Source organism: Cucurbita pepo, chromosome 1 (assembly GCF_057944985.1).
Source record: "Cucurbita pepo subsp. pepo isolate OVF chromosome 1, ASM5794498v1, whole genome shotgun sequence".
Lineage (NCBI taxonomy): Eukaryota > Viridiplantae > Streptophyta > Magnoliopsida > Cucurbitales > Cucurbitaceae > Cucurbita > Cucurbita pepo.
Window position 1 is genome coordinate 2,081,834 of NC_141798.1, and position 13,630 is coordinate 2,095,463.

A 13,630-nucleotide genomic window follows, 5' to 3' on the forward strand; every position below is an offset into this window, starting at 1 on the left:
AAACCAATTGACACGTACTACGATTGTTCTAACAAGGCGACGACCTAAGGTATCCAATATTATAATGTATTTTTGTAATATGAATTTCCATAATTTATAAGAGTAATCCCTCATCATTTATCGATTATCGTACAACAAACAATTCAAGCACACTGTTATTTGATGAGGATGTGAAATTGAATATGCGAAGTTCATCTTGTTGGTGAAGAAAAATAAACTAAACTAAACTAAACTAATCATGGGTTTCTATTTCTTGGTACTAATTCTGGTAAAAAGTTACATATCTCAAATTTTTGGCTTTTTTGTGCCTGTATTCGAAGGATCACCTTTTCGCTTTATCCCCAAGAAATGCTCGACCTGAAAATAAGATGATCAACTTATATAAACTAACAGCGATCGCGTCTCGAAATGACGAATTCTATATGCTGAGAGTCGAAGTTTGGTAATAAGGCAGTTGATTTATTGATTTAAAAATTGAACTTAGATTGAGACAAAAATGAAAATGTGAATGACTATATGCTTAGAGTGCACACAAATGAAATTCGGGTACGCATATAACTAGAAATCTCCCGTATTGCATATGTTCCTAACTTCTTAAAGAACTTCCTCGATACTATAAATCTCGTTGAGTAATAAATACTTGGAAGAATAAGGAAAGAAGACTCACTTTTCTGTCACCAAGCATGGGTGTCAAGCCGCCGGGGAGATCCTTTTCGACGGTAGCAAAACCACTTCTTGGATCACTTGTTTGGCTACAAACATTAAAGACAACCAGAAAACAGTTTGAAACTGAATGGCTAAATGCAAAAACAAGAGGCAAAATACTTGTTCCAATGAAAACGGAGCATACCCAGGTTTAACGTGACCGCTGAGAACAAGGTAAGGTGTTTTTAATTGTGCTTGAGCTTCCCTCATTCTCTCCACTGATAACGAAGGTGTATCAGCATTCTTCATCTGCTTCAACTTCAACTCTTCTTGGTATTGCTTCATGCGCTTTTCTTGTTTCATTTTCCCAGGTCCCTTGCCATGGAACTTGTGAGAAAGTTGGCGAAATGACTCCTTTGGAGTCATCTGGTACAGTAGAAAGGCACAAGTGAGAATAGAAAACTCCTTAATGGTAAGCATAGGAGTAATATCACATCCTAAAGCAGCCCATAGAAAAGATAGACCAGAAATTATAATCAAACTCCATTGGAACAAGAGAACAAAATTGACACCTCTAGGCAAAAGCCCTGTGCAGTTGGCATAAACATGTAAGACTGCCAACAATTCAGAGACGAGAGACTCATATTCAGCGCAACTTGAATGTCTTTGTGTATTATTTGTCTTCTGGTAGTGAGTGCATTTCATTGTTGGAATAAAATACAAAGAAGAAGAGCAAGCATGACTTAAGTATGGCAATTTGAGAAGTAAACGGACACAATTTCCTAAATGTAATTTTACGCATTTAAAAAAGAAATCCTACTTTAACTTGGCACCTAGCTCCTCATTACACTACCAGTAGGCATTTAAAAACCAGTAAGTGAATATGTGGTGCAAGTAAACTAGATATGAACTACTTGGCTAAGTAAATTATAGAGTCGAAGCTAACTTACAATTCGCCCAAATTCATCAGTCCTCTCGATGTGAATCTCCTTTTTGTAATCCACCAAAGAAGATAAACGGGAATCCTTTGACTTAGCTTCCTTTGGTTCATCTTCATCTATTATACCAACAAGTTTGCTCTTTCTCTTGTCCATGTTTCTGCCACCCCATTCAATGCTTTCCTTCAGAGTCCCACGATCCTTGAGCAGTTTCAGTACACTGGATAATCCCTTTCCAACAGGAACTTCATGGATTGTTTCATCGGGAGCTATTGTCTCATTATCCTCAGGAGTGGGTTCTTCTTTGGCAGTATCTTTGACCTCAGTCCACCCACCATCTTTATCCTTCTCATCTTCATGATATTCTTCTTTTGGTGCTTCATCGTCATCCATAAAGACATCTTCTTCTTCAGGTTTATGGGATTCTGAAAGAAAAAGAAAAAGAAAAAACCCAGTTCACTCTCCCTGGTTTTCCTCATTTATCTCATTTTTAAACCTTCTATTCGCGATTATAAAGCTTTTAATTATGACATATCCATTTAGAACAGAAAATAGCATGCCAGAATTTATGTTTTGCTTAAGTCAAGCAAATAGACGTTGTAGTTCAGATTTAGCAAGCACACGAAAAAACAGGTCTTCTAGATGATTAGTGTTCATTGAAAATCCCAAAGATCGACACAGTTTGAAGGTCGACAGGAAGCCTGCAAGAACCGCTAACAAAGCCCAATGAGGCGGGAGGGGGGGAGAGAGAATAAAGACCAACAAGTACACCGTGCTCAAGATTGATTGGGGACTTATAGGAACAGTCAATGTGAATAGCAATAAGTGGTACACCAAAAAGAGAATAAGGAAGATGATACCTTCATCAAGCTGGAGACCCCAGACAAATTCTTCCATTTCTGTAAAAACAACCTTATTTTCCTGCAACTCTCCTGCTTTTGTGTTTTGATCATCAGTTGTCTGCCCGCTGGTTGTTGTTGTAGCAAGAAGAGCAACTGCTTCGGGTCCCGATGCTGCCTCCTGCTTCTTAAGAGCTAATTTTCTTGCTCTCTCCAGCGACTTATAGAGGTCTTCATCATCATCTTCAATGAAAGTATCTTCATTGTCATCTAATCTGACTGAGCTTTGAACTAATTGTAGAGATCTTGATGCCTCGTCTGCTTTAGCATAGGCTGACTGGTACGCATTTTGTCGCATTTCTGCTTCAGATCTCTCTTGTTCTGTTTTTCGTGCTTGCCTGCTAGAATCATTTCGAGGACCAAGATCTCCAACACCCAATCCAGAGGAGATTGCTTCTGCTTCAAGGGCATCAATATCTAGCTTTTCCTTCTTTCGAAGAGATTTCTTTTTCTTCGGCTTCTTAAATCGAAGCATTTCATCTTGAGTGTAATAATCATGCGAGACTTTCACTGATGCATTAAGATCTTCAAAGTGTTTGACTGAAGAAGCTCCCTGTAATCTTTTCCGAAGCTGGCAAAGAGCAAAAAGTTCACAGTAGGAAGCTAAAAAAGAAGCACTATAATATACTGAACCATGACCGATCTTCATGGGTAGGGTAGAACGTAGAATACAATTACCTCCTCAAGCTTCTTTTCTGCATCATTACTAAAGCGTCCAGTTCCATCTAGAGTTAGGCCCTACAACACAAATTGTCCTCAGAGAATGCTTATGCTCCAAGTTTAGAAATGATTCAAGTAAAGAACATGAATAAGATATAGAGCTCCTTATATAAGATTACAGAAACAGAAGCTCAAAAGGAAAGAAGTCCACCTCGTCTGCAGCTGCTGGGTCATCATACTGTGGCAGCATCTTCTTCTCACCAGCATTTTCATCATTAAACCTATAATAGAAGAATGGATGAGAACTGAGGCAGCCTGTAAAACAGTTCATAGAGCACTTAAATAAGTGACTTACTTGTCATCATAAATCCCGGTTTTCTTTTTTGCTGCTTTATAGGCCATGTCTCTCTGCTTCTGTTCTCCAATTTCCACATTCTCAAGTACATCCATATCTGATGCATTAAAATATATAAGTACTTAAGAACTTCGGCCCTGAAATTAAAGGAAAAGAACCAACGTATTTTACCTTCATTAACGTCACCATCAGCTAAGATATTCTGATCTTTAAGGGTTAGGACAACTGCACCACCTCCTAGTACTTTGTCTATGCCATGAAGTACTTTAACTCCAGCTAAATTACCTAAAAATTGCATACAGAAATAAATAAGCTGCGCATACAGAAACATCAAGTGATATCTCTCTCACTTCTAGACATCCTCCCTTGCTGTCTAGAAGCATACATGTGTCCTCGAAATGTTAAAACAATGTTGGGTTTTAATCAGACATGGAAGAAGTATAAAAAGAAAAGAAAAAGCTCAAGAAAAGGAGGAATAAAAAAACTGCTGCTTTAAAGTCGCATATCACTGTGCTTCCATGCTAGAAGTAAAGGACGTCTCATATGTCTCAGTCCATTGTATACATTAATTGCTTCCTAATCATCCTTATTGTACAAACATATTAAGTGAAATACTGGATAAAAATCCCCTTATATTCTTATTCCAACATCTATGTAACCACAAAATATAGTCGTGCAAAAAAAACTAAAAAATATATAATCATAACTCATACGAAGAAACAAAAAGTATGAACCCATACTAGTTATATCTTCAGCTGCAATATCATCATCGCTTGCACCTTGATCAATATTGTCCTGAAAAATTCCAAAATGCCACGATCGCAATCACACATGAAAGTTGTCGTTATGAAAGAAAGGACTGCAATTGCAAATGACACTGGATTATGCAGTTAACTAACCTGTTCCTCAAAAATCTTTGAGAGCTGCAAGGCTTTCTCTTTTTCAGTAAGTTTCTTCTCCTCAAGTTTACGACTCCTTTTAACCCAGTCTAAAACCTCTGATTCTTCAGTTTGCTTCTTTAGCCTGTCTTCTTTCATGCTGCATCAAGAATTTGATTGAAAACGAACTTTTAAATCTATTGACATATCAGTCAAACAGAAAGTACATTTACATGCAAATTGCCAGTCACAACATAAGGTCAGAAGTTTTCACTTGTAGCAGAAAAAAGAGAGAAAAAAAAAAAAAAAAAAAAAAAAAAAAAAAAAAACTCTAAACCATATATTATAAATTTATAAGGAAAGAAATATCCACAGAGCATCATAGCATCTAAGATAATCATACAACCCTATGTCCAAGTGAGCATAGTATGTTGGCCAGTTTGCTACATGCAATCACAGTGATCAATGCAAGGACGAGGTATCCAGGACAGAATGAAACAACAGAACTGCATGTCCTTGAAGGATAAGGATGAGAGATCCAATTCTTGAATTCTTGAACTTCACCAACTGATTGGGGACAGAAAACTATGAATTTGCAAGGAAAACAACATACATCGCAAACACAAGAGTGATGTGAAATTGAGCAAGCGGGAATTATAAAAAAAAGTACGCAAAGGTAGTGTCCCATTGGTTTCAAGAGACAATAGGGTGTGGAATCAAAATGGGACAGAAACAGGATATGAATGGAATCAGTTACATTTTTTGGCTGGATTCTTTTTTATAAGAAACATCAAGGAAATTTATTCTACAAAACAAACAAGCATAAACTAAGGGCCTGAGCCTGGGTAGAGAGTACCCTCCCCCCACCAAAAGAAAAAAGAAAAAGAAAGCTACACCAAAAGAGTCTTCCAGTCACTATAATCAAGAAGACTGATTTTTTTTTACCAGTCATAAAGTGAATATCATAATCATTGAAAGGAATCCTTTCCTTTTAAGTAGGTACCTATAAGAATGGAATGAAATCGACTAATCAATCTCATATGACCATTGCCTGCTCCTACATAATTTGGCACTGAAAAACTCTAAGAAAGCTAATTTCTTGATAGATGGCCAACTCGCCCATCGTTTTAAACACATGACACTGGAAATAATGGCCATGTGTTGATAATATAACGGTTTATCCTTTTCTCTCCAAAAAAAAAAAAAAATAAAAACCATTCTCTTAAAGAGGATGCCTTTTACAGAAACAATATATATGCCTAATGTGATATGATAATCTTGATAAATGGATACATATTGTTATATGCACCTTCCATATGTGGTGTTTGATTTATTAGTTGATATATCATATATGAAATAAAGTACAACATACATTCAATTGTATTCAGCAATATTACAAAAGTTTGGTTGTGTCATGGTCTTTTATTTTATATAGGAGGTTATGTAATAACCGATCAAAACCATAAAAACCCATAACTTATGGATCCCTTGTCTCCAGAATTTGATTCAAGCTGACATGTGCTAGAATTTAATCATGGAAGATGCCTGATCTCAATATGTATTTTGGTGTGCCCATCACAAGACCTTTTTGGTATTCACAATCTATTATTGATTAACCACGACTGAGTATTTCATAGACATCCTTGGTGAGGGTTTGTCTTCCCCGCCTGAATTTACATCACTTGCTTTGCCATTTATTTTCTTTCAAAATAACTACCTATAGTCATCTTTTCAATAATAAATGATTTTGGTCCGGCTCAAAAGTTTAGAAGGAAGTAAAAGCCTTGGGCCATCGACATTACTTATAAACAAATCAACAAGCAATGTAACTATATCATAAACACTTTTCAAGCTAAGGTAAAGATTTCTCTAAATAGAATAAAACAAATATCAAATACAATTGAATACATTCAAGTTTAATCTACCCAAGGAAATATTATTATCAGATTACAATAACTGAGTGAAATCTAGAAGGCATCACAGTCAAATTTTGCAGGAGCCCACTTCATTTTTTGTTATTACCTACTCGTGCACACAATTGATATTCAAATACATTAACACAAAAAAAATCATATTTGTAGCAAAAAAAAGAAAAAAAGAAAAAAAAAAGGTGAGTATAAGTTTAAGCAACCTAAGGAAAATATTATTATCAGATTATAAAGAAATAACGAAAAACTGAGTGAAATCCGGAAGGTATCAAAATCAAATTTTGCAGGAACACACTTCAGGATCCATTATTACCTAATCTATGCACATGCTTCATATTCAGATACATATACACAAAAAAAAAAAACATATATATAGAAAGCAAAAGGGTGAGTATCTACTCACGTCCGAATGCGCTCCTCAAGCATAGCTGAAGAAGACTGAGCTCCAACTTTCAACCCATCAGAATTTTCTTCACCTCCCAAATGCTGGACTGCATTCCCTTGATCAATACCTCTGTCCCTGTTATCCTCGCCATCACTTTCTAGCATATAATCCTTAGCCCCATGTGCAATCCAATCAATTCTTTCTTCATCATTTTTGCCGCCAATTCCTTCTTTATCTCGTAATTTCTCCTTGTTTTGATCTCCTTTCTTATCATCCACCAAATTTTTCTCTTTTCCTCTTTCCTTATCAATGTTCCGATAGCTTTCTTTCTCCTCTTGATCTCTGCGTTTCTCTCTCCCCTTCTCCCTTTCATTTTCATTTGATCGGTCCTTGTCCTTCTCTTTCTTCTTCCTATCCCTATCTCTTTCCCTTTCCCTTTCCCTATCTCTGTCTTTCTCCTTTCCCCTCTCTTTGTCTTGTCCTCGAACATTATCCTTCTCCAATTCTCTCTCCCTTCCCCGCTCTTTATCCTTTCCTCGATCTTTTCTATCTCTCTCTCTCTCATATTCTTTCTCCTTGTAAACCTCTCTGTCATAATCTTTGTCTTTAACTTTCTTCTCCCTAGTCCTTTCTTTATCATGCTCATCCCTGTCTTCCTTCCTCCTTTCACGAATATGAACTCGATCCCTTTCTGAATCTTTTACCTCTTTCTCCTTTTCCTTCGATGCATCATCACTACGTCTCTTAGATCGATCTCGATCTTTACTTCTATGGTCTTTTTCCTCCCCTCGACTACTCTTCCGATGATCCTCACTCCGATGCTTGCTTGACTTTTCTGCTCCACTATAACCAAAGTCATCCTGTCCTTCCCCACGATCTCTTGCCTCATGACCATTTCTCTCATCATGTTCAGGTACAGATGACCCATCCGCGTCCATTTGCAATTATTTAATAGCTTGCCTCTAAATCTCAGTTAACACCTAAAAAGAATAAGTTATACGGAAAGATGATATACAGAATAGATAATTGGAGCAAACTATGTCAACCACTAAAGCTAAATTTAGGAAATCATTAGGCATCAGTTCAAGCAAGTAAAGAATGAGCAAGAGTTCCAACTTCCAATTGTTAAATACGAGAAGAGATACAGACTGAATTCAAAATTAAAACGAAGCTCGTGCTAAGAACAAATAAAAAAAATTAGATGATTAAGTTTGCCTATCTAAACCCTGGATATATGAACGATAATATTCCCATAACCATAACCCACCACCCGCATCCCCCCCCAGAAAAAAAAAAAAAAAAGTGAATTCCAAAAGGAAAGGGGGGAAAAAGCTCCAGACTAGAATAATGTAAGCCACGAAATCTTTCGTTAAAAACAGTGAATCGGTGATACTATGAGGCGGTGGAAATCTCCGTAGCAAACGAATACGGTAGGCATACAAAATTACAAATGAAGTAGGGATGAACGAGGGAAATGGTTACCGCAGCAAAACTGGAAGCTGGAAGGCAATGTTGATGAAGAAGCTAGATACAAAGTTCGGAGAAATAAGCTCACAAATCGATGATGATGAAGAAATCGGATGAAGAAATCGGAAGTCGAGAGCAAAAAGAAGAGGCTGCAGCGACGATGCAGCAGTGGCTGATTGTGGCGTGCGCAATTCTGACCGGAGGAACTCGAAGCAGCACAGAAGGGCGGAGAAGAAACAAATACTTCCTTTGATCCGATTCAATAACCGACCCGGTAATTTGGATCCGGGATTTTGGGCCTTTTTTAAAAATAAAAAATTAAAAAAAAATTAAGACCGACCAAAATTTTGTTCGGCTCCATCTTTAATTAAAATTTCGCTAAATTAATAAAAATATCAATAAACTTGTATTTTATCTTTAAAATATTTTTAAATTTTCAAAATTTTTAATAATTAACTTTCAAAATAATTCAGTATTTATTTCAAAAATATTTTTTTATTTTTAATAATTTTTTAAAATATTCTTAAAACTTAAATTTTTTATTAATATTCTTCCATTCTTTTAAAAAAATTTAAAAATATTCTTTGAATATCTATAAAATTTTAAAAGTATAATTAACCATCCTATAAATAAAAATTTTAAAAAAATTATATGGACGAAACCATTTATTAACTTATTGATGATTATCTTTAAAAAAAATTTAATGTTATTTTTAAAAATTCATAAATATTTTTTTAAAATGTGAATCGACATTTTTTTTTATTTTAATTAAAAAAAAAAGAATTAGAGGCCTGTTTTAATTTTTTTTCTTTTTTAAATTATTTTTTAAAATTTTTAAAATTTTAAAAAAAATTTTAAAATGGAAGAGTATTAGCGAAGGTGGAAGGTTTATCAAACCCAATAAAACCTCTGGTTTGTGGTCCCCAGTTGGTCTTCACCTCGAATGCAATCCTCCATCACCACCTGCCCACTCCACTGCCTATGAACACGCCGGTGGCCACAATCCATAATTTCCCTCCGCCGTCAGACAGTTCCGTTCATTGATAGAAGCTAAACAATCCGATTGACTTCAACGTTCGGGTAATGTTCGCCGTAAACCCCACTTCCCTTTTCTTCCCTTCCAATCCCACCGCTACACGTCAACAATCCATCTCTCTCTCCCCTTCCCTCCGCCGCAGCTGTGCCGCTGCCGGCGACGCCTCGGTCGGTCCTTCATTTTCTCGGCTGTTCAATTTCCCGTCTGTTTCTGCCACCGACGCAACCGGCGGCTTTCGACTCGGACAAGAGTACGACGGCGGAGCTTCCTCCGGCTCTGTTGATGGAGTGGGGAGGTCGGGTAGCGGAAATGGTAGCGTCAAAGCAAACGCCATGGAGAAAAAATGGTCGCGGGATAGAGAGAGTTACTTGGTCGATAGTAGCGAGGTTCTTCCTCTTCCTATGACTTATCCGGATTCCTCCCCTGTCACGCCTGAGGAGATTGACCGACGGCTTCAGTGCGATCCCCAAGTTGAGGTCAGTAATTCGCATCATAACTTTTGATATAGTTCTTCTCAATTCAAACTTGCGCTTCTGGTGCTTTTACTTTTTCCTAATTCTGCATATCGTTGAAAGCGATTTGCAGTGGCTTCCCTGTTGTGTGCCCTAAAACGTATGTTCTTGACTCATTTGAGAGGTTGCTTTGAATTGCTTTAGAAAACGACTTGTTACATTGATTCAATTATCTGGAAACTGGAGATTTACTTGTTACAGTTGAAGTATTGATATTATCAACGACCTTAGCATGCTTTAGCTGAGTTTATCTCCTCAAAATTAGGCTGCATTGGTGGGTTTAATGCCCTTTCCAACCTCACAAATATGCCAGTAATCTCCGTTTTGGAGTTTTGGATTTGAAGCCATTCTTGTAAATTGTAGGATTGTAAAGAAGTGGTGTATGAATGGACCGGGAAGTGCCGCAGCTGCCAGGGGTCTGGATTTGTTAGCTATTATAACAGAAGGGGAAGAGAGATCACTTGCAAATGTATTCCTTGCCTTGGAGTTGGTATTCCTTCTTCTTCTTCTTCTTCTTCTTCTTCATGTTCCATTTTTCCTAAGGGAACGAACACATAATGCAAATAGTAGTGTCTTGCAATGTTGTATTGTTGGAGTTTTACTGCTTCTTATCATGAAAACAAAACACTTTCATGTTAATATTCTTCTCGAGTTCAACCAACATGTAGGGGGAGAGATTTGATCCTCTAATCTCAGGATCGAGGATATATACCCTAACCAGTTGAGTTCTGCTCAGGTTGATGTTAATGTCCTTATTTAGATTGAAGTTTTGTCAATCAATAGTTATTGCTTGCTATCTTCATTGACGTGCTTTTGGCATTGACAACTATGAGCATGATATACCCTAATCAGTTGAGTTATGCTTAGGTTGATGCTAATGTCTTTATTTAAATCGGCATTTTGTCTATCAATAGTTATTGCTTGCTATCTTCATTGACGTGCTTTTGGCATTGACAACTATGAGCATGATATACCCTAAACAGTTGAGTTATGCTTAGGTTGATGCTAATGTCCTTATTTAAATCAGCATTTTGTCTATCAATAGTTATTGCTTGCTATCTTCATTGACGTGCTTTTGGCATTGACAACTATGAGCATGATATACCCTAATCAGTTGAGTTATGCTTAGGTTGATGCTAATGTCCTTATTTAAATCGGCGTTTTGTCAATCAATAGTTATTGTTTGCTATCTTCATTGACGTGCTTTTGGCATTGACAACTATGAGCATGATATACCCTAATCAGTTGAGTTATGCTTAGGTTGATGCTAATGTCCTTATTTAAATCGGCGTTTTGTCAATCAATAGTTATTGCTTGCTATCTTCATTGACGTGCTTTTGGCATTGACAACTATGAGCATGATATACCCTAATCAGTTGAGTTATGCTTAGGTTGATGCTAATGTCCTTATTTAAATCGGCATTTTGTCTATCAATAGTTATTGCTTGCTATCTTCATTGACGTGCTTTTGGCATTGACAACTATGAGCATGATATACCCTAATCAGTTGAGTTATGCTTAGGTTGATGCTAATGTCCTTATTTAAATCGGCGTTTTGTCAATCAATAGTTAGTGCTTGCTATCTTCATTGACGTGCTTTTGGCATTGACAACTATGAGCATGATATACCCTAATCAGTTGAGTTATGCTTAGGTTGATGCTAATGTCCTTATTTAAATCGGCATTTTGTCTATCAATAGTTATTGCTTGCTATCTTCATTGACGTGCTTTTGGCATTGACAACTATGAGCATGATATACCCTAATCAGTTGAGTTATGCTTAGGTTGATGCTAATGTCCTTATTTAAATCGGCGTTTTGTCAATCAATAGTTATTGCTTGCTATCTTCATTGACGTGCTTTTGGCATTGACAACTATGAGCATGATATACCCTAATCAGTTGAGTCCTTATATATTGACGTTTTGTCAACCAACCATTATTGCTTGCTATCTTCATTGTCGTACTTTTGGTATTAACAACTATGAGTATGATATACGCTAATAAGTTGAGTTATGCTCAGTTGACGTTAATGTCCTTATTTAGATTGACGTTTTGTCAATCAACCGTTATGACTTGTTATCTTCAATGACGTACTTTTGGCATTGACAACTATGAGCATGACCGTAGGAGTCCAAATGAAAATCCTAGGAATTTCTGCTCATCATTGAATTTCTTTGATAAAATGATAGCTTCAATGGTCTACTTTCTGTTTAGATCAGGGACTTCGATCATTCTGGTTTTAAATTTGTCTCAGACAATAGGAACTTCTGTTACAAATGATGCTTCTTCTTCACCAACTAGAAACTCTTTTACACTTCTAATGAAAAATTCATGTTTTTTACAACACAAAAACATTTCCTCGTAACTAATGTCGGATTCACTTATACATCCAACAAATTTTCATTGTATGCTCTGATTCTTGCTTTTCATTTCAATGCATTTTCTTCCTTCATATCAATACAATTTCTCCAACCTCTTGATGCTTACCAAACCAACATCTTGACAATATTGTGTAGTAACTTTGAGGACATGACATGATGGCTGCCTTTCCAATCCAAAGAAATGGACCTAATGGATAATTCTCCCATTTTTGTGGGCACTCGCTCCTTTTATATGTCCTTGTATTCTTTCATTTTCGCTCGTTAAACATTCGGTTATTCGTGCTGATTTTCGGAACCTAAATCTTGGATCAAATTTGCCTCTTCTGGTTGTTTGCAATTCTGCAGGGTATGTGCAGAAGATAACAGCTCGAAAGGACATTGAACTAATGGAGGATTTGGATAATGGAAAACCATTGTGATGTGATTCATTGCATTATTTGCTCTCTGTTTTGGAAAATAGTACCTCTCTAACTTCTTCACCCCTGAGGAGTTGTAATTTTTCACACACAGATTAGCCTTTGTATTGATAATAGGCAACATAGACAACTGAGAGAATGTTGGACTGCTAAGCAAACACTGGCGAAATAAAAGTACTGCAAATTTAGCAGTGAGCTTCGGCCTTGTTCTTCACTATCTTTAGCATTGTTAAGTCTTGATTCTCTGTTACAATCCTGCAAAGAGTTTGTTCTAGATACTATTTTTCAAGTAAACTTATATTTATGTATATTACGGATAGAGATTCAACCTCGAGAGAAGGCTTTCGAACCTCGAGAGAAGGCTATCCAACCTCGAGAGAAGGTTACTAATGTTTTAATGGTCGAACTCGAGTTAACAGTTTAGGTAGGTTTTTACTTTTAATCTTTGAAGTTACTTAGAAGTTATAAGTGAATAATTGGTAATTATTCCGTTTGTATGTAAAAGATACTCTTACGAGTTCTATTGGCAACTATTTTTTTCAGAATAAACTATTTTTCAGACCAAATTTGGAATTTTTCGGTCATCCATTCGAGTTTGGTTGATTCTACGAGACACTTATAACTTAAAGTCTTTTTTTTTTTTTTTTTTTGTTCAATTTAAAGGGAGACACTGTAAGTAATACATTGGCTGGTTGAATTATGCTCGTATCAATCACCGTTTGGGTTCTGTTAGTAGACAATTTTGAAATGTTTTCGCTTAAGAAGCTATAAAGTAAATATGCGTACAGGTCAAAATATACATAACTGAGCGATAATTAACATACAAGCTTCTTTGAGGTCGGAGTGAAACGCCTTCAGAAGTTACCGTTCGAACAAAACTATTTGGATAAGATATAGGTGCTCGAGTGATGTTTCCGACAACTTTGCCGGAATCACCAAATGGAATATCTTTCCTATTTTGTCCCTTATCAATGTTGATCATTTCAATCATTCACCCCCACTATTGTTTTAACTTTAAAGAAAAAAAGAAAGCATCAAAAGGGTAATACTGACAATTGACCGCAGTTCAGGGATACATTCGGTAATTCCTCAAGTCAAATCCAGCTCGACTGCAATATAAAGCCGCCGC

At 36.5% G+C, this 13,630-nt stretch overlaps 2 protein-coding genes across 3 annotated transcripts; one reads left to right on the forward strand and one right to left on the reverse strand.

Moving 5' to 3' along the window:
* Positions 1–50: 50 nt before the first annotated feature.
* On the reverse strand, positions 51–8,275 carry DOT2 (SART-1 family). 2 transcript variants are annotated; one of them, XM_023678822.2, is made up of 13 exons: positions 8,171–8,275; positions 6,707–7,668; positions 4,397–4,535; positions 4,238–4,292; positions 3,669–3,782; positions 3,498–3,594; positions 3,354–3,423; positions 3,161–3,220; positions 2,444–3,053; positions 1,596–2,008; positions 851–1,071; positions 668–752; positions 51–357 (listed from the first exon to the last, which is right to left on the reverse strand). In XM_023678822.2, exons 2-13 carry the CDS (start codon positions 7,624–7,626, stop codon positions 286–288), a joined length of 2,856 nt encoding a protein of 951 aa, XP_023534590.2. In that variant the 5' UTR covers positions 7,627–7,668; positions 8,171–8,275; the 3' UTR covers positions 51–285. The 2 variants fall into 2 exon arrangements, with proteins under 2 accessions (XP_023534590.2, XP_086984901.1); XM_087128775.1 differs by having other exon boundaries at positions 6,707–7,650; positions 8,171–8,269.
* Positions 8,276–9,055: 780 nt separating this feature from the next.
* On the forward strand, positions 9,056–12,715 carry SCO2 (protein disulfide isomerase). Its single transcript, XM_023661953.2, has 3 exons — positions 9,056–9,667; positions 10,067–10,193; positions 12,431–12,715. The coding sequence occupies exons 1-3, from the start codon at positions 9,239–9,241 to the stop codon at positions 12,502–12,504; spliced, it is 630 nt and encodes a 209-aa protein (XP_023517721.2). The 5' UTR covers positions 9,056–9,238; the 3' UTR covers positions 12,505–12,715.
* Positions 12,716–13,630: the final 915 nt, after the last annotated feature.